The 20,000-nt window shown below is 40.3% G+C and overlaps 1 protein-coding gene across 1 annotated transcript; it reads right to left on the reverse strand.

Moving 5' to 3' along the window:
* Nucleotides 1-1,993: 1,993 nt before the first annotated feature.
* On the reverse strand, nt 1,994-19,853 carry EIF2S2 (eukaryotic translation initiation factor 2 subunit beta). The gene is made up of 9 exons (XM_067707851.1): nt 19,695-19,853; nt 14,135-14,312; nt 12,560-12,663; nt 9,332-9,467; nt 8,527-8,627; nt 7,772-7,920; nt 5,369-5,425; nt 3,123-3,208; nt 1,994-2,473 (listed from the first exon to the last, which is right to left on the reverse strand). Exons 1-9 carry the CDS (start codon nt 19,707-19,709, stop codon nt 2,298-2,300), a joined length of 1,002 nt encoding a protein of 333 aa, XP_067563952.1. The 5' UTR covers nt 19,710-19,853; the 3' UTR covers nt 1,994-2,297.
* Nucleotides 19,854-20,000: the final 147 nt, after the last annotated feature.

Consider the following 20,000-nt stretch of genomic DNA (forward strand, 5'->3'; position numbering starts at 1 on the left):
CTACAAGTCTGCATAGTCTATGTTCCTCTTAAAGAAACTCAGATACTAGAACACTTCCTACCACTTACAATCCACAAGCTAGGCACTGCTTGCTCTAGGCATGGGGATACATCATTGAACAAGCATACTTCCGGCTCTCAGCACCTACAGTGGCCTGAGGGGAAACAACAGTTGACATGCAGTGGGCAGGGACCTCTGAAGTGTAGAGTGAGCCAGGAGATCATCTTAGGAAAAGCTTAAGCTTTTTTGTAGGTGAGGCTGGGGACAGGTATGGAGTCAAGAGGTTTTTATAAAGACTACAGATATAACTGCATGTTTATGTGCTTATGAAAATGCACATCAGCATACAAAAGACTTAGGCAGTCACGGAACATGTTTAGTCTCAAACTCTTCTTTACCATGGAACATCCCACCCCGCACCCGGCATAATTAGAACACTCTTCAAGACTGCTTCCTAAGACACTTTGGAAATGGTGGTCTGGTTCCCTTATAACCATGGCTCTTGATCAGAAACTCTCAATGGCCTTTGCTTTGTCACTCCATGAAAGGTTCCTTCCAGCTGAGCTGTGGTTGGTATGAGGTAATATAGTAGACAAAAGAGAGGCTGATGCTATTGTGAATGGGTAACCTTAGGGCAACCCATCATTTTAAATGGGTCTGCTACAGTCAATCCAATTTTAACCAAACAATACCTCAACTGGTCTATCTCAAAGAGTTAGGATCATTCCAGAGAATCTGTTTTGAGAATGGAGTTAAGAACTGGAGTTGAAATTGCCAGCCTCTCACCAAACTGTAAAGTCCCATGTCTCCCCACTAAAGAAATGAACAAAACACACATATATATGCACAAAAGCGCTAATTCCACAAGAGGCACTGATCCTTGCTTTATTCACACGGTAACATCTGACATTGGGAATTGTGTGGTATAGATACAAAAGAAGGAAGATGAAATCATAAACAGCAGTTGAGTTCATTAGGGCAGTGCTGGCAGCTCAGCCAGTGTGTAGTCCCCTCAGGTCCTACTGGGTTGAGGGAATGCTCTGCCCCCTCCACTGCTTCTTGGCCAAGATGCTTTACAACACTTGGCCTATACTTTAAAATTAAGGGTCACAGTGATTAAAAACAACACGGTCAAGACATTCAAGGCTGAGTGACTGCTCCTGGAATAGTCTGGCAACAAGAAAGTGAGGAGCAGCATTATGCCCTTAATCCTTGGCAAGTACGTGCAAGGCAGATCACAGCAGACATGTAAGATGATCTTTTCCCCTGTGCTCAGTGGAGAAATACCTTTTCGGCCAAAACCACAGAAGGCAGAACCAGAAGGAAGCCCCAGAAGCACCACACAAGCAATATCACCTCTTAGTTTCTCATGATCACATTTAAAAGCTACTTTAATACAGAAAATAGAAAAAGCATTTGTGGTGGGTCCTTTTCAAATCCAGAACACAAGTTGGGGAGGAAAAAGAAAAGCTTCCTCTAGCATCATGGTTTGGACTCTCAAGAGTTCTCTCTACTGCACATGCCACACCACTTCCTCACCAACAGAGGCCCAACGGGTTTTTCTTGGAGTGCCAGTTACAAGACACACCCAAAGGCTGTTATCTCTAAACTTCTCTTAGTGGCCAATAAGGAAGAAAATGCTAAGGAAGGTACTTAGCACCTTGTATTCCCTCATGTGGTAACAGCTGGAGGACTTAGCAGTGAGGTAGTGGCAACAATCCTCACATAATGAAAAGAATTCAAGTCTATAAAATCGTTCTCTGGACACTGAAAACAAGCTGTCCTCCCAGACCTCATCCTCCAACCACCCTCTCACGTGAAGCTGTGTCTACTCCCGGTATACCGGGAAGCTGAGAAGGAAAATGGCTACCCAGCTGAAGTTTCTCAGGACTAGGATACAGAGACCTCGCCAGAGCCTAGGCACAAACTGTTCTGCTGAATTCATTAGGCATAATTTTTTTTTATAGAAAAGAAAACTGAAGGACAAACCAAATTGAAAGAATCACTGTTATAATAACTTTAATTTATCTTGCATTTTACAGAAGTCTATGAACGATTTTAAAAAAGCACCGCCTTACCCCATCATATTTCTCTGACAGTTGTTAAAGTAGGCAACGAGTATGTCAACAGCTTGAGCAACGGCATCTTGCAAGAATTTCAGACCAACCGGCCACACGCCAAAGAACTTGGCAGCTTTTCTATCTTGTTTTTAATACAGTGGTATATCCACTCTGATGGTAAACCTGTCCAGCCAAATCTCCACAACACACTTTGCAAAATCAGTGGTGATTAGCAAATTAGTTAGCTTTGGCACGGAGCTGTGCTCGCTTGCCTGTGACAGCCTGGAAGCCAGTTTTGATGCTGGCAACAGAGCATCGAGAATGACAAGTTTCACACTGTAAGAAATAAAGTCGGGTGTCCTTTTGCAGGATTGTGTCCGGTGATCGGCACGTGTGACAGGTGACATATTCCTCTGCAGGAAAAGCAACATAAGGAATTACCTGGTAGCCACAGTGAGCCAGAGGTTTCTTTCTTCTGAAACACTTCTACTGACTGCAAGCCCAAACCAGGAAACCCAAACCCAAACCCAAACCAGGAAAGCTTAGCTTAGCTACACTTAGGTATTCTAGGGGTAAGAAAACACAAGCTATCTGATGTGATGCTTCACGTACTTAACAACAGGTTGAAAAAAGACCCCGAATGTCCAAAGAAGCAGTGACATTTGCCAAATGCCTACTCCTGGCTGTGTTTACAGGAGAGCCACTTAGAGAACTTACTAGCTTTCCTAGGTGGGAACAGATCTGCCAATTTTAAGTGATTAGGAAGGTAACAACTGGGTCAGGCCAGGTGTGAGTGCAGACAGATTTCTCTGACTTGGCCTTCAGCCTGGAACCAACCAGCAGCCTTGATCAGCTGGGTCGTCTTAGGAAATCCAAATCCCTCCCCATGACCCCTAATCGGCCACCAAGAGCCACCTCCCACCCAGCTCCCCACCACTATCATTTTCCCTCATCTTCTAAGGCCAGCCTTTCCAGCTTCATTAAAAACTAATGGCGGTCCCCCAAAATATTTCAGCCCAATAAGAACATTTCAGAGCGACATGTTAGAAATTATAAACTTACTGATATATCTTCTCAAAACATTTTCTATCTGTTTCTGTTGGAATCTTCCTTTAATTACAAGTTGGTTATTACCATCTATAGAACCACTGTGAAAGAAAACAAAAATATCTCCATTATTATTTTCTTCCTATAAGGAATCAAATTCCAGGGCCTTTACATTTAATGAACTTAAAATATATTCAATGGCACAGGATAAGTTCTAGGAGCAGTACTACCTGGTTTCTCAAAAATTATTTTTAATTAAGTAGTTGGTACCTGATGACCCTATTTCCTGACATTAAATTCAATTTTCAATTAATTAAGTCTACAGCAACAAATCTGATTCGTTAACTGATTTTAAGTCTAAAACAAATTTATTCCTTAACTGTCTGTGTGATGACCCATTCACCCAACAAAAGGACAATCACACTTTTACTGAATGCATACCACATGCAAAGCAGTGAGGTAGGCTATAAACACATGCAAAGCAGTGAGGTAGGCTATAAATACAAAAAATATGAAAGGAACTACAGATATCTTTAAAAATTCTAAGACTAAATCTTTTGATTCAGTTACATACAGCTGATGAACATGTTCTAAAACCGTGGTGATGGTTAACTATGTGAACAAATTAGAAACCATTGGATTGTACATATTTACATGTGTGAATTGTATCTGTAAAGCTGTTACAACCCTCCCCCAAAAGTACAGTTGAAATCACAGGCCTCATATTGTCAATGGTGCTTAAAAAGAAACTTTTTGAAAAGAAGTTGCTGACAAGTACTTTTGAGAAAGCAAAGCTCTCTGCTAGACGTCATGTGTTAAAAATTACAAATCACAAAGTGAAACAACAAAATTCAGCCAAGCAGCATTAAATTTATATTTGCTCCGTATCTTATTATAAAACTGACTTTTGCAAGAACTTCTCCTGTGATTCTCCTTTAACTATAAGAGTTTATTATCATCCTGCATGAACTGCAACCCCTAATCTCTAGGCTACAGTGACTTCAATGCTTGATGCAAGAAATTTTTTTCATTCACTGTCAAAAGAAATTGAATTTTCTCAACAACCCTGTAATATTTAGCCCACTGACCATAAGTTCACTGGTCACAACTTGTTATAATTTACCTCACCTCTACAAAAACTAAATTATTCTGAGAAGTAGGAAAAACACTACCTTTTACTCCTTCATCAGTTAATACAAGTTAAAAACAATGATTGTAACAAATTTACATTTAAAACAATTCTTCCACAACACAGTCCACATATCTACCACTGGTCAAGTAAATTACTCCTTAACCCCAAAGCAAATACAGCCAATTCCAACAAACTGAGTTTCAACAGTAGGAAGAGAACAGGACACCTCAGTTATCTCTATACTGCCAGCAAGGCACAGGATTAAGGCTCTTAAGAGTTCGAGCTCCTGAGAAAGGCAGACCTGAGTTTACATCTTGACTGCAATTAACTAGCTGTGTTACCAACCATACAACTTCATTTCAGCAAACCTGTTTCCAAATGTGTAAGACAAGGGTAATATTAGTTTCTAACAGTTCACATAACTGTTTAAAGATTGAGATGGTACCCAAAAAAGTGCTTGGCATACAATGGGCACTCAATGTCTTAGTCATATTTATTATGTCCTAATTCTGCATTACTTATTTTTAAAGGGACATTCAGCTTCCTATTCCTAGCACTTATGGCCAAACTAACTGGGATGGGCTCCATGGGACACTGGCCCTCCCGAATGGTGATGGACTGGCGTGGTGTCTTCAACAGGAGAGCCCTAAAGACAGGGAAGTAACTATTTAATTATGGATACCTGTTTCAATGTTTTTCCCATGCCACTAATCAATTTATAAGCTGTACTTCATCCACAGCCTATTTACAATTTAGAAAATAAATTCTGTCCTAAGAAAATGGCTTCCTCTGAAATCTGGTATTTGCTCCATAAAAAGACCCAGGAATTCCAATTAACGACAGGAAATTCTCTAAACATGGCAGAGCCATGGTGCTCACTCTGGTATACCAACAGGCCTGTTCACAGACGAGCCAATGTGAACTTTGTTTCCTATTCCCAAGTAACCAACCTCCCACAGAAATGAACAAGTTTTCCTCCTTCACTGCCCTAAAAGTTCCTCTGACAATAAAGTGAATGTTTTTTTTTTTTCTAAGCGTGTTACATATCTTTTCAAGTTAAGAGAATTTCTTATGAAATGTCCATTAATACTGTAAGTAACTATACATAAATGTGAATATAGTTTCTTACCTTGTACCCAATTCAGCCAATAAAAATGCAAGGAGATGTTTGGGCTGACGATGTAATCTAAAAAGAAAGTCGAATAATATAAACCTTATCTTTCATGGAAATCTAACCAAACTTCTAAAAACCTCACCCTGTTCACTGTTTTAATTTGTTATTACGCAGCTATTAGGTGAATTTTAGCACAGTTCATCAAACTCTGAAATGAAGATAAATGATACCATTTGTTTACATTTCAAAGCCCATAAAACAATATTACATTTTATTTACAAACATATACACATTGGTAAATGTCTATAAACAGGGACAGGAAAGGTAAATACGAACTTTAGAGGATAAAATCTTTTTCTAGGAAGGAAGGTAAAAGGGATCAGAAAGAGATATAAAGATGGCCTTAAACTGTAACTGTAAAGCCCTCTTTGTAACGAAGCAAAAAGATCTGAAGCAAATGTGTCAAAAGGTCAAAATACAACAAATTTAGGTAATGAATACTTGGGTATTTGTTATGCTAATTCCTATATATTTCCTGTTTGCAATTTCTTTATTTAAAAAGAGCGAAGTGTTTCACAGCAGCACAATAGCAGAAAATTTAAAACAGCTAAAATATTCACCAACTGGGAAGTAGTTAAATAAATTACGGTACATCCATTCTATCTTGCTTTTAAAATAATACAGGTCTCTAAATACAAAAAAAACAAAAAGATGTATCCACATAAAATGAAAAAAGCAAATACAGAGCAAGGCCACTCAGTATTTTCACTTTTTTTTTTTTTTTTGCTGTATGCGGGCCTCTCACTGCTGTGGCCTCTCCCGTTGCGGAGCACAGGCTCCGGACACGCAGGCTCAGTGGCCATGGCTCACGGGCCCAGCCGCTCCGCGGCATGTGGGATCTTCCCGGACCGGGGCACAAACTCGTGTCCCCTACATCGGCAGGTGGACTCTCAACCACTGCGCCACCAGGGAAGCCCCTTTCACTTTTTAATTCTATTCATTTGGCACTGTTTGAGCTTGTTCCAATAAATAGATATTACTATTACAATTTTAAAAAGTTATTTTTAAAAAGTTACAATTTTAAAAAGTTACTTTTTCCCAAAAATGTAATGAGTAAGGGTTGGTGAAAATATAATAATAATAATAACACTTACGTTGCTACTGGGAGTATAAACTGGTATAAACTTGTTGGAAAGCAACTGCCAATGTTTGCCATAAAAATGTCCATTCCTTGTGACTAGGCAATTCCATTTTGGGAATTTTTGCCCTAAGGCTCTATTCTGAGTTCTGCCGAGATACATGTATCTCCCAATGCATCCCAATGCAGCCATAAATAAATAAATAAAATATTTAAAGCCTTGTACTTCAAAGGATGGCAAGAAAGTGAAAAGACAATCCATACAATGGGAGAAAAAAATTTATCTATATATAAAAAAATATGTTGTATAACTCCTAAAAACATTTAAAAGACTAATGATAAGGGAAAAAATTTCACAATATATTAAGAGAAAAATATGTTAAAAACCAGTACAATACCAATTTATTTAAAAATATGTAGATGCATAAAAGTAGCAAAACAAAAATATTAAACTATAATTACCTATCTCTTAATGGTGGACTTACAGATGACTTTTTTTCTTTAGTAGGTCTATATTTTCTAATTTTTCTATAATAAGCATATACTACTATTGCCATCAGCAAAAAAGTCTAAAACCTTTTAAGTCATGCCTAAGCAATGAAAACAAGTGGTTACTCTGGGCAGGGAATTTTTAGTGATTATATTTTCTTTGTTTACTGTTGTTTTCCCTTTTATCTGCAACAAGCATGTATCACTTATGAAACTAAAAAGAACAGGAGATAAGGTCAGTTGCCCTAAGGAACCTGCCAGAAAAGGTGTAGCTGAGGAGCTTTGAGAAGAGCCAGCCCCAGACAGTGACCTGGGGGTGAGACAGGCATGGAATGCGATGGTAATTAAGAATGTCGAAATCTCATCAACTGTGTCTTGGCAATAACCATCCAAGGAAGAAGGACATTAAATTCAGCTGCTTTCCCAAAGCTCACTGCTTGTACTTGCTTGGCAGGCCCACCCCAGGCTGATGAGCTTTTCCACCTCCCTGGGCTCTCCAGGCCCCTGTCTAAGGACTACAGTCAGCCTTCTTACTCTTCACTCCATCTGGTTAGGATCGTCTCATGAGTCAGCATGAGTGGGCTTCTCTCACTTCTGGATGCCCAATAAAACAAGCCTAAAGACCTGTGAGTCAAAAGAACTGACGGACTCGAACTGTGACCTCCCTCGACCCCACCCTGACACCTGTGCATTCTTTCTACTTTTTAATAGAGTCCACAATAAGCATATTTAACATACACTCCACTGAGAATCTAGCATTTGGGACGGAGACTCTGCATTAACCAACTTACAATTTACAGATATCTGTAAAGTTGACAAAAGAAGTTTTCTTGGTTCCTACTCGGACGACCTGTGGAGGTTTCATGACAAATTTCCTTTTCTCTCCAGCAACCATATCTGGATTCTTTTCCCTCATGATGTTGAACACTCGATTCAGTAGCTATAGAGATAAAGTGGTATTCGTGTACAGTCTTATTAATAGCAGGAGTATAACGTTCCCACTTGAGTCATTGTGCTTTTCCTTTAAACAGAACAAACTTTACTTTTTACTAAATGTACACACACATCACATGTTCTGGGAGCTCCCTGAAGGCAAGACTCAATTCTCAACCAGGAACTGGTCCCTTATGGATGCTTAATAGTTCCTTGTTCAAAGTTAAAGGAATGAACAAGCCCCTAATTCTACTGTTTCTGTGGGAAAGTATATAGTACCTGGAGAAGTAAAATTCAGACTACCCTGAACAAGCAAACTCCAGACTACTATGGCCCCCTATTCGCCACTCCCTCTCCCTACTGTCCCCCTTCAGTGGGGCTCCAATGGCCTCAGAAGTTCATGGATTCAGATGGAACAGTGAGTACTATAATGACTGCCACATTGTGGACAGCCTGCCCCAAACGTCGGCATCAGGCAGTGCGACCTCTCTGGGTCTGTTTCATTATCCACCTATACTTCAATGGCCCTTTCAATTCAGGGAACATTTATCCTGCTTTTGTTTTGAGTTCTACTGAACAGTTCAGCCCCCTTTCATAACAGAATTTGTCTTACCTCCTCATATGTGTAGTCTCTTTCTGAACCTGCCCAAGCAGGGCCTGTCTGGTTACTGAATGAGATACCATCATCTTTTTTGCTGTCTTCATCTTCTAAAGCTACAGATAACAAAGACTGTAAGAATGAGGGGTAGAGCCTGATACAGTAACAAAAAGGAGAGAAGGGAGAAGCAGATCTAGAGAAATGAAAGCTTCAAAGACATCTGGTCTTCCTTCCCACAGCTGCATTCACAACAGCCTCAAGCATAAAGGCATCAAGGCTCACAAATAACCCCATATTCCTTAAGGGGATGTTACGATTTTCAAAAACCACCCTCTAGGAATGTGTGGTAATACAAACACATTGAACTGTCTTGATTTAACAAACATAAGATAAAATAATGCACTGGGATAAATAGAGGAAAAAATGTTCAATTGTTTTGAAGCACTTAAGAAACATATACATCCATAAAAACCCATCTGCTGACTATACTGAAGTTCTCTAAAGCAGCTATAGCACTTAGAAGCTAATAAACAGCACTTTTAACAAAATAGTAAAAGATTTTTTAAACATTTAAAATTCAGTTACAGTAATTGTCCCAATAGTCTAAATCAGTATGCTTTAATGTAATCACAATTGCCAAGTTCTTCCCCCATGAAATCTTTTAAACTGTCATTATGAAGTTAGATTCTGTTTCCTTTTAGCTTCCATTATTAGGCAGTGGAAATAAGGGGCAAGAAAAAATAAATAAGGAGGCCACCCATGGAAGAGACTAGGCCAAAGGCTTGTGTAGCCTAGAAATGAGCTAAGTTCCCAGTATTACCTTCATCTTTCTCGAGTATTTCATCCTCATCTGGGAACTTGACATTCTTCTTTTTCTTCTTTTTATTGCCAAGCATAATGTCAAGGTCATCCTCTGGTTCAGCTGGTTCTTGAACATCACTTTCAATCTTAAGGTCCTAAGAAAGTGAGGTAAGAGTCTCAACATTTTGCTACTAGGATTATTATTATTTTTAAATGACATGGGCTGACATGGTTTTGGAGGAAAAAAAGATATTCAAAACTGAAGTTACAGATCAGAACTCTCTCTCACAGGTGAACCAAACTGGTTCAGAGTCTGTCATTTAAACTGGAAAAATTTTAAGACACTTTTGTGGGATCTTTTCCTTTCTTTTATCCACCAGCCTTGGGATCTTACTATAATTATTGTCCATGTTTTTAAATCAGGCCACTGTCAGAATCAAAGAAACAAGGATTCTTAAATCTTCTCAGTGACAATCTTCAGCAGGAATGGGGTTCAGGAATGTTTTAAATAAGTTTCTAAGTATTCTGATGCAGTTCGTAGGAGGGTTTTTTTTTTCCTTCTGACACCAAATACGTGATGTTTTTCCACCTCAATTCTCCAACTCTCTGACACTAACTAGGTGACCTACAATTCAATGCAGTTCTAACACTACCCAGAGTTAGTGACAAACTCCATGGGTTTAAGGGCTCAGTCACATAAGACTGTCTTCATAGAGGCCAGGTACAAGTATAGAGTCCCCACGTTTCCCATACATATGTCCTACTTCAAATTCAGAGGTTCCCACACACCCCTGGTTCAATAATTTGCTAGAAGGACTCAAAGAATTCAGGAAAACACTTTACTTAACTATTACTTTATTATATTATATATATATATATATATATATATATATATATATATATATATATACACACACACACACAATATTATAAAGGGTATGCTCAGAAATAGCCAAATGGAAGACATGCATAGAGCAAGGAAAGGGAGGCAAGAGTGCAGTGCTTCCATGCTCTCTTCAAGTATACCACTCTCCCAACACCCCAGTGTGGTCACCAATCCTGAAGCTCTCCAAACCCCACTGTTCAAGGGTTTTTTATGGAGCTCACCCATGAAAGAAACCCATGAAAGGTTTTTTGTGGAGGCTTCATTATGCAGGTATGATTGATGAAATCACTGGTTCTTGGTGACCAAACTCATATCTAGAGATTCCAAGAGTCTTAGGAGCTATGTGCCAGGAACCAGGGACAAAGACCAAATATTTTTTTTTATACCACAGCCAGCCTGGCACCAGACTGAGGAGGTCTTTGGGCATCACTTCAATAGATAAATCCATGAAAGAGGGAGAAGGCAGAACCCACAGAGAATTAGGGTCCGATGATGAATGGATAGAGACAAGGTAAAGCTTGATCCCAAGATTAGCTGCTATAGTCATGGATGTAAATAGGGCATAACCTTGAAATGAGATATAAAAAACCCCAGAAGAGCAGAAAGGGCCAGTTTCAGTCTCCAGCCTTCTAATCTCACCTCCTTTCACCAGTGTATCCGACTCCCTGCCCTGAAGTGTGCCACCCACATCACCCATCAATATCTATTTTTGTGCACCTACATCCTGAACTACTCTGTAAATGGCTATAGTAATTTTAGAAATCTAATCAGCAGAAAAGTGGGAATAGCCGGGACTAAAAGAAGCTCAGCCTTGAGATGCCAAATCCAGCTGTGTAGTCTCAGTGCCACTTTTGGCCATCAAAGACCAACCAGCCCATGTGTATTAGCTGGATAACACCAGACAAGAAATCTGATACTAACCTAGTCTCTAATAAGATGGCAGTCAGTAAATGAGAAACTCAGACATGCTAAATATAAATGAGCACACATCAGCCAGCTTCTAGTCCTATATTATTATTTATTTTATCCCAGTAAGATCTATTTCCAACCTGAGGCTAAGACCCAGTGAAAGGTAGAGAATAGCACATAGTGTTTTTGAAGATTTTTCAAAAGCCCTGTGGTGCTCTGAAAATTCAGGGGGAGAGTAACCCAAGATCTTTAAAATACTTCAGCCTCAAGTTAATGCCCATGTCTTGCCTGATAAGGGTACTTGTAACCTCTTACATTATGACTTCAGTAGCAGAGAAAAAAGTATCTAAGCACTAAATTAGAGCTTGTAAGTGGCTCTTCAGGACAAAAGCTACTAGAGAAATTTGTTAAGCAAGACTTTCTGTGGCACATCTCTGATGTGTCACCTTGTTACCCAGGATATTTATATCTCATTCATTCAACATAATTTGAGCATTTCTCTTTATCAATTTCCTTATAACAGTAGGAAGAGAAGAAAATCCCCAAACAGGGAGAGAGTAGGATAAATCCAGGTAAAATAATCTTGTTCTAAAGAACTCTAAATTATCCCTGAACCTCCAAAAACAGGAAAAATATCTTATTTGTTTCAGTACCCTAACAATTAGCACACAATGCCTGACTCACTATCATCATTAACATATATTTGCTGAATTAACCAAGTCATTAAAATTGTGACATTGTTTCCAAAACTCAATGAATTACTGCTATGTGTGGGATACACCTTATTTACTTGAATTTGAGCAAATAAATAATTTACCAAAGAAAAATTTGGGTAAAGGGCACAAAAGGGGACAACTTAGTGCATGTGTATGTGTATTCTCACTCCTTCTCTCTCATAATTCTGAGATATTTGTATTAGAAATCAATCCAGTAATAAGACAATTACAGGGCCTCAAGTCCCTACAAGATCAGAGAACTCCATAAAACCAACCTGAGTGCTCTGGTTCTCCTACAGACTATAAAATCATCAGCCACCAACCACCACAGGCTGGGGTTCATTCTTTGCTGCCCAGAAGAATACACATAAATTTGTGTATCCTCAACATGCTACCAAAAGTTTAACAGAAGAAACTATATTTGCTCTATAGGATTTCTCACAGAAGTCTCTCTCCTCAGCCAATCTCAGTATGATTAATGACAAGTGGCATTTTGTAATCATCTTAATGGCACACAATACAATGTGTAAAACCTAACTTTACATTCCTTTGAACCATCATCCCTTTAAGATACCTAGTCAGACAAAAATCCCAAGAAACTGACCTTAACAGTGGTGACTAAATACTTAATAACAAAAGCAAAACTAGTAAGAGATGAGACAAACAGGGAGAAACATCAGCCACTAGCAACCTTTCAAGAGGTCAAATTTTACCTTCAATAAGAAAGCAATACTACCTTTACACCTTCCTCAGCTTCATCAATATCAAATATCTTTTTTGTTTTTTTCTTCTTTTTCTTCTGATTAAAGAAGTTCAAGTCATCTAGATCATCAGAAGCATCTAAAAAGAGAATTGAGATTCTCAGTTATTAACAGCAGAAGGCGAAGCATTAAATTATGAGTTAAACCAATGTTTCAGCTATTAATCGATCAAGTCACCAGAATAGCGAGATTGGTATTAATTAGCACAGTAATTCCTCCACAACCACAAAGGTTAGGGTTCTGAAAACAAAATGGCAGGTCAACTCAAAGCTTTGTAGGAGAAATCTGGCTAGGGGACCATGTTGGGAATATTTATTTAGTAATCTGACCATATGATGCCTCATTGTTCCCAAGACAAAGTCAGGGTTCTAACATAATTTCCAAGGCTCTCCAGCTTTATCTCTCTACTTCTGCTACTCTTTCATCTGTGACACCTTAATTCCTAGTTCCAGCTCAACTGAACTACCTCCACTTCTTAGCGAAGTGTGTGTCTCTCACCTTCAAGCCTTCCTATGGGCCCTCCCACACAGCTCTTACCTTCAACTCACAGGATCTTTGTTAGGAGTTACTTCCACCAAGAAGTCTTCTCTAAGCCTATCCCTCCTGTTCCCCAACTGGGTTAGGTGTCCCCTAGGTGCTTTGATAGTACCTTCTACCACTTCAACAGAGGTGTTTACCAGCTGCTTGTCTATCTCCCAATGAGATATTAAGGGGCTATGCCTTTCTCACCTAAATCCCAGTGCCTAGCTCAACGAGCTACTCAATCAATCAGGCTACAATATGAATAAAATGAGATTTTATCCACCATTAGTGAGTAATAATGGGTTTGGTTCAATAAGTTTTCCATTTGTTCTGCCCTACTGTACACTAGAAATATTTTTAAATGCCCCACTACAAAGTTTTTCAAGGAGCTATTTATGAATTAATTTTGTCTTAATAAAAGAATGATTTACTTTCCAAGTTTGTTTTAAACATGTATAAGATGCTTAGCACATGGTATATGCTCAATGAATGTTAATTTTCTCTATCCCTAGTACAGTGTCTTCTATTCAATAGGCATAAATGTTTACTTAATCATTTATTTCTAATTGTCAAATGCAGTCTGTGTTAAAGCACAGAGTGAATAACTCATGCTGGTGTCTAAACCCAAACATTTTAGGCTGTAATTTTAATCTCTTCTATATGTTTTCAAACTTGTTAAGACACAAAACTGTTTATCTTGGTCCCATTTCTTCCTGCCTACACTCAAATACAACCACCATTAAAACTGGAAAAGAGACATCTCGAAAGGCTAGACTAGAAGAACCAGCCCTGGAGTAACAAAGTTTTGTCATCTCTGTCTTGTGGATTCAGTGGAATTTTCCCTGAAACAAGTCTTATCAGAAATCTGGCAAGGTCCCATGCACACAGACTGTTGATGGCCTCAGCTTCACTGTAATAGATAGCCTCTCAGGCTGAAAGGACACTGTGTGCACAAAATCCAAAACACACTGATGGAAGAGAACCAGGTCTCCCAGGACAACAGTGACTCTCTCATGTCTGCCACTTACCTTTTTTCCTACTGTCCTCTTCATCAGCTTCTACATCTTTGTCCTCAGTTGGCTCTGGCTCCACTTCTTTTGTTTCTGAGGGCTGGGTTTCTTCTGTCTGGGCATCCCCTTCCTCATCTAACATAAAAGGCTTCTTCTTCTTCTTTTTCTTCTTGCTCATAGTAGGATCAAAAATCATCTGTTTAAAAGATAATTAAAAAGAAAAGGGGACCACGTGATTAGTTTTAATGATACTCACATTCCAAGTATGCTGTATTCTCAAAAGGCATACTCTTAAAAGAAAGAGTATTTGACGCATTAAAGTATCTAAAAGGATTTTACAAAAAAAATATATATATATATGTACACACACACACACACACGTAACCTTCCTTATACTATTAAAAGTTGAGGGGGTGGGCTTCCCTGGCGGCGCAGTGGTTGAGAGTCCGCCTGCTGATGCAGGGGACACAGGTTCGTGCCCCGGTCCAGGAAGATCCCACATGCTGCGGAGTGGCTGGGCCCGTGAGCCATGGCTGCTGAGCCTGTGCATCCGGAGCCTGTGCTCCGCAACAGGAGAGGCCACAACAGTGAGAGGGCCGCGTACGGCAAAAAAAAAAAAAAAAAAAGGAAGTTAAGGGGGTGCTTCCCCCAAACATATGTACATGTCTTTTAATTTAAAATTATCACAAGATAACAGAATTTAGGAAAGGGATCTTAGCAATAACTCATGCTTCACCCCTCGCTTTATGAATGAGAAAACCAACGCCTAGACAAGTCATACGTGTTTTATTTAAGGTTGGTAACCTGGGGTTGCTATACCAGGAGACTTGAACTGATAAAAAAAAAACTTAAAAAAATTTTTTATCCTGAAACTCAGACAAGCCTTTAAGGAAATCCATCAGCAGCCCTTCATGTAGCAAATCTCTGAGTAAAAGAAACTTCTATACAACCTTTTACTCTGCTTTTTGTTTCTGGAACATTAAAAAATACAGATAAAGTGTTTAAAAGCACAAGTCTAGAACCTAACTGACTGAATTCAAATCCTGACTCTGGTTCTTACTTTTGTTACCCCAGGTAAGTTCTTGCCCTCTCCTTGCCTCAGCTGTAAAATGGAGATCAGTAGCAGAAACAAAACCAAATCTCACGAGATTATTAGGAGAACTAAATAAGTAAATAAATATAAAACACTTGGCGCAGTGCCTGGCACAAAAGTACTCAATAAATGTTAGCAATTATTATACAATTTATATAATGCTTTACAGTTGACAAAACATGGTATCTCTTGATCCCTGTCACTGAAATTTCATCAACTCAGGGTGATCTAATTTCCAAGACATATCATGAAACTCAAAAAAATTCCCAAAACTGATTCTGATTAACTTAAATTCCTTTATGTCCCAAGTACATTAAGGAAACTGAGCTACACTGAAACCAAACTATGGTCTGTAATAAGGTAGGGTAGTATAAATATAGTCCTCACCCAATACAGAAGGATTTGCAAGACATTCTGGAAATTGATACAGCCTCATTTCAAAGTTATCCCCTCCAACCTTAAGAAGGCTCTAATTGTATAAATGAGCAATTCTGAAAAGCAGTCAGTCTAAGGAACATGATCTGGCAAACTTAGAGAAGAGGATAGAAGAGCCAGGAGGAAGGAGTTCCCCACTGCTGACCTACTGGGTCTTGAGTCACCCTACATGGAGTGCTGTAATCTGTTCCAGGGAAGAAGCTATAATTCATCCTTATTCCTGAAATATGGAAGTTTGGCAAAAGGACAGACAACACTCCAGGCACTATAAATTTGGTTGTCTGGCAGGGCTTATAGTTCACTTACTGCATTTTTTTCAAGCATCAAGTTCCCTAGAATATTAATTATCTTTTAACTATTATTCAGCAAGACAGACTAAAGGTAAGGGGGATCCTAAAATCATCAAAGGACATCCTCACAACCGCCCTGTTATGCTCTGAAAAACATTCATATAGGTCCACAGGGAAACAGTACAGTTGTAGCCTTGTAAAGGGTTATAAACATGAAAGAACTGTACACTGAAGTAATTAACACCTCTCTCAATTACTCTCTCTGGATACTTAAGACATAAACTCATTGCCTCATTTTATTCACACCACTCAGCAAAACCAGACTTTAAAAATATGGAAATAGGGATTCCAAAATAGTGCCCAAAGCAGACCTCCCCCAAACCACAAGGTCACATCAGTCTTAACTTTAAAAATGTCGTTTCTGGGACTTCCCTGGTGGTCCAGTGGTAAAGAATCCACCTTACAATGCAGGGAACGTGGGGATCGGGGAACTAAGATCCCACGTGCCGCGGGGGCCCGCGCAACAACTACTGAGCTTGCGCACCTCAACTAGAGAGCCTGCGTGCTGCAAATTAGAGAGCCCATGAGCTCTGGAACCCGGGCACCACAGCTACAGAAGAGAAAACCCAACACCGCAACTAGAGAGAAGCCCGCGTGCCACAATGAAAGATCCCACATGCCTCAATGAAGATCCTGTGTGCCTCAACTAAGACCTGATTGCAGCCAAAAATAAAATAAATAAATCTTTTTTTAAAATGTGTTTTTTTTTAAGACTTTCATATCTGACTTAACAAATTATCACAGTCCATATGTTTTGTTTATGAAACTAGCTGGGATGTGAGACGCAAATAGTTGCTCACAGTACACTTATGGAAAAGCACAGACTCTTCTGGGCTTTCTTTTTTTTAACTCTAGATAGAACAAAGCCTTCAAGTTTTCTCTTTTCAACTTCCCACACTGGGTTGGGTTGAAGAAAGTGAGGAAAAGGGACAGCAGCAAAAGTTACCCTGACAATAGCCTAAAGTGCTTCAGCAAGTTGGAAGCCTACTCCCATCTATCATACCTTATTCAGGATGTTAACTTTAAGGCCACAGCACACCCCACCCAGAAGGCAGGAGTGAGTTACAAAAGCACCCAGAGAAGCAAGGTGAGCAGAACAAATGCTCTGAAGAAATGTGTCGTCATCTCTGGGTGATAGGATTCTGGGAGATTTTTATTTCTCTTTGCATTCTTCTGTGTTTTGTATACGTCATACAACACATATTCCATTTTTAATCAGTTTCTTTTGTAAAACACCTTACTATGTTGTGTGACAACCTGACGTTCCGATACTTTGTGGATGGGGCCTAGTAATAAGCAATAATCTTAGCTATTGACAGCACTTTAATGCCTGCAGATTAGGGACTTTTTCCTCACAAGGCAGCACTCATATTTCTAGAATACTGCTTTTTAGAGGTCATGGTTCCACTAGTTTAAAAGAGATTATGTTATGTGAGTTTTGGGCTTATTTGCCAGGTTTAAAAGGAAGTGTGTGCAGTTTATGACAACTATACATTAAAAAACTATTAAAAGAAAAAAAGGAAATGTGAAAAAAGAAATAAATTACTTTTTAATAGTAGGTTCTTTAATGCTCTATCCTGGCTACCAGGCAGCACTACTTCCACTGTAGGGAATCCATCACAGTTTATAAATCATTTCTATGTACAAATTTTCACTCGATCCTTACGTCTGTAAAGTAGCCAGAAGTTAAGGATCGGCCTAAGAAAACTTATCTATCCAGCAGTATTAAAGGAACCAGAACCTGCACATACCTTCAGAGTGGAAGCCAAAGGCAGGATTCTAGTCATACTAACTTGCTGTGTGATCTTGGGCAATTTAACCTCCCTGAGCCCTTATTTCCTGTTTACAAAATGGACTGGTAGATCTGAGAAATGCAAAGCTGCTTAATACTTTATGGGCTTCCAAAGTCCTCTGCTGGAATGCTAGTTCTGACATCTCTGCTTGACGAAATCCTTTTCACCCTTCAGTAATATTCCACTTCCTTTGACATCTGATCCCACTGCTAAAACTGAACCCTCCAGCCCTCCAAATCGCTGTTAATGGCTCTATTTCTACCTCCTATACCAACTAGTAGTAAATCTCTTACAACACTTGCAAGTACTTTACCACAGAAAACCAAACACAGAATAGCACCCCAGAGAACTCTGCACTATATAGGTACTTTATTTGTTAAAGGTTATGAAAAGCTTAGAAAATGGGTAGAAACAAAACAAGCATGAGACACTGCCAGTCTCAGAACTTTTGAAATACAGTGGCCTAGAGCAATGTCTACCATGACCTCCAAGCAAGAACCACACACCTCCCTTAGACTCAGTTTCCTTCCTAAGAGAGCGAGACCCTCCTAGTCACCTAAATGGAGATTTGGAATTCTACTACTGGCTCAGCCACTTACTATTTGATCATGAGCATCATACAACTCTCTAAAAGCCTCGGTTTTCTCATTTCTAAAATGGGCATAACAATACCCACCTTAAAGGGTTGTCATGAGAATCAAATGAGAGCTCAGAATCCCCTCCAGAATAAAATCCAAATTCCTTAACTTGGTCTTCAAATCCCTCCATGAACTACCTACTACCTATACTTCAAGGGATTAACTCTAACCAAATTGGATAATATTCTACTCCCTTGCCCAGGATCAGGCCTTTCCACTACCTGAGGAAATTCAAAGCATTTCCAGGGTCTACCTCAAAAGCCAAAGCTCGAAAAAGCCTCGAATTTTTCTCTTCCTTCTCTCCGAGGCCCAAGCACTCAAATGTTTACAGAAATTAATTATAAATTCTGTAGCACTCAAATGTTTACAGAATTATAAATTTATGTTTACAGAATTTAATTTAAATGTTTACAGAATTTAATTTAAAATGTTTACAGAAATTAATTATAAATTCAAGGGTTTTTTTCTGGTGAGGAGAGCTGGCCGGTAAGCGGTAGCTCTCCCAGCAGTGTTCATACCTACGGATATCACTTAAAGTCAAATTTCATTTTAGGTCGTTTGGTTTTAAATAAACTGGGATAAATCTGGCCAAAAAGGGATTTGAGGAAATTTGCTGAGGTACAAGCACGACAGTATAAAAAGACCCAGGCATCTTTGCAACTCAGACTTCCCGCTGACGTCGCTGAGAGCTCTGCTAAGGAAGGCTCAGGGACTCCCGCCCTAAAACTTTCCGAAAAAGTTAATCACTTTTTCAGGCTGAAGGATCTTTTCCTCTCGTCCTATCCCCCTCTACATGAGAACAAGGGTGGGTGCCGGGCAGGACAAGCCAGCCTGCAAAGTTTTAAACTAGGGCGCTCCACCGGAGCCAAGAGACGCTCCTCTAGGCACCACCAGCGCCCAGAGAGTGAGAGTTGAAGCTGCACCGTCAAATCGAAGGGAATGCAGGGGCCGCCAGCCCCAATCTCGTTCAGCTGGGGCATTAACCGGGCATGCAAGCTCTCTTCTGGAGGGCGACTCAACGTGCTCTCCATTCCGGAAACGCCGGCCACGGGAGGACGCCGGCCTCAGCGCCGCCACCTTGAGGAGAGCGGGGCACGGCCAAGCCGCGGTTCCGGAGCCCTCGCCGGCTCTGCCGCTCCGCGTCGCGTAGGCCCGGCTGCCCCACATGGCGGCGGCCGGCCGCTAGGCCGCAGGCCCAGTCTCCCACACTGGGGTGGGTCTGTCTCACTGCCTCCGTCCCTAGACCTAGCGCCAGCCTCAGGCCCTCACCTCGTCCCCGGACATGGCTGCGGCTCGAGTGGGCTCGGCACGGACGGAAAGTCTGACAAGTCAGCCCCAGGCCCAGGCTTCAGCGTTGCTCCTGTCGACACCTCTCCCACCACCGCACTAGGCTCTTGCATCAGCGAAAGGGAACAACACCCCGCCCTCTCTTCCCAAGAGTTAGAAATGCGCCTGCGCAGAGACCGCCAAGGCGCAGGCGCGCGGCGAAGCCGACCTAGCGCGCTCCGACTGGCGCGAGTTACCAGGCGACGCCGCGGCGACCGGCAAGCCGGGACTTGTAGTCCGCCTAGGAGA

The sequence above is a fragment of the Pseudorca crassidens genome, chromosome 15 (genome assembly GCF_039906515.1).
Source record: "Pseudorca crassidens isolate mPseCra1 chromosome 15, mPseCra1.hap1, whole genome shotgun sequence".
Lineage (NCBI taxonomy): Eukaryota > Metazoa > Chordata > Mammalia > Artiodactyla > Delphinidae > Pseudorca > Pseudorca crassidens.

Coding starts and splice junctions, on each gene's coding strand:
- EIF2S2 (XM_067707851.1), bottom strand. Junction 9,468..12,559: donor AAGCTGAGGAAGGTGTAAAG/GTAGTATTGCTT, acceptor TCACTTTCTTAG/GACCTTAAGATTGAAAGTGA. Junction 5,426..7,771: donor TTTACAGATATCTGTAAATT/GTAAGTTGGTTA, acceptor CTTTCTTTTTAG/ATTACATCGTCAGCCCAAAC.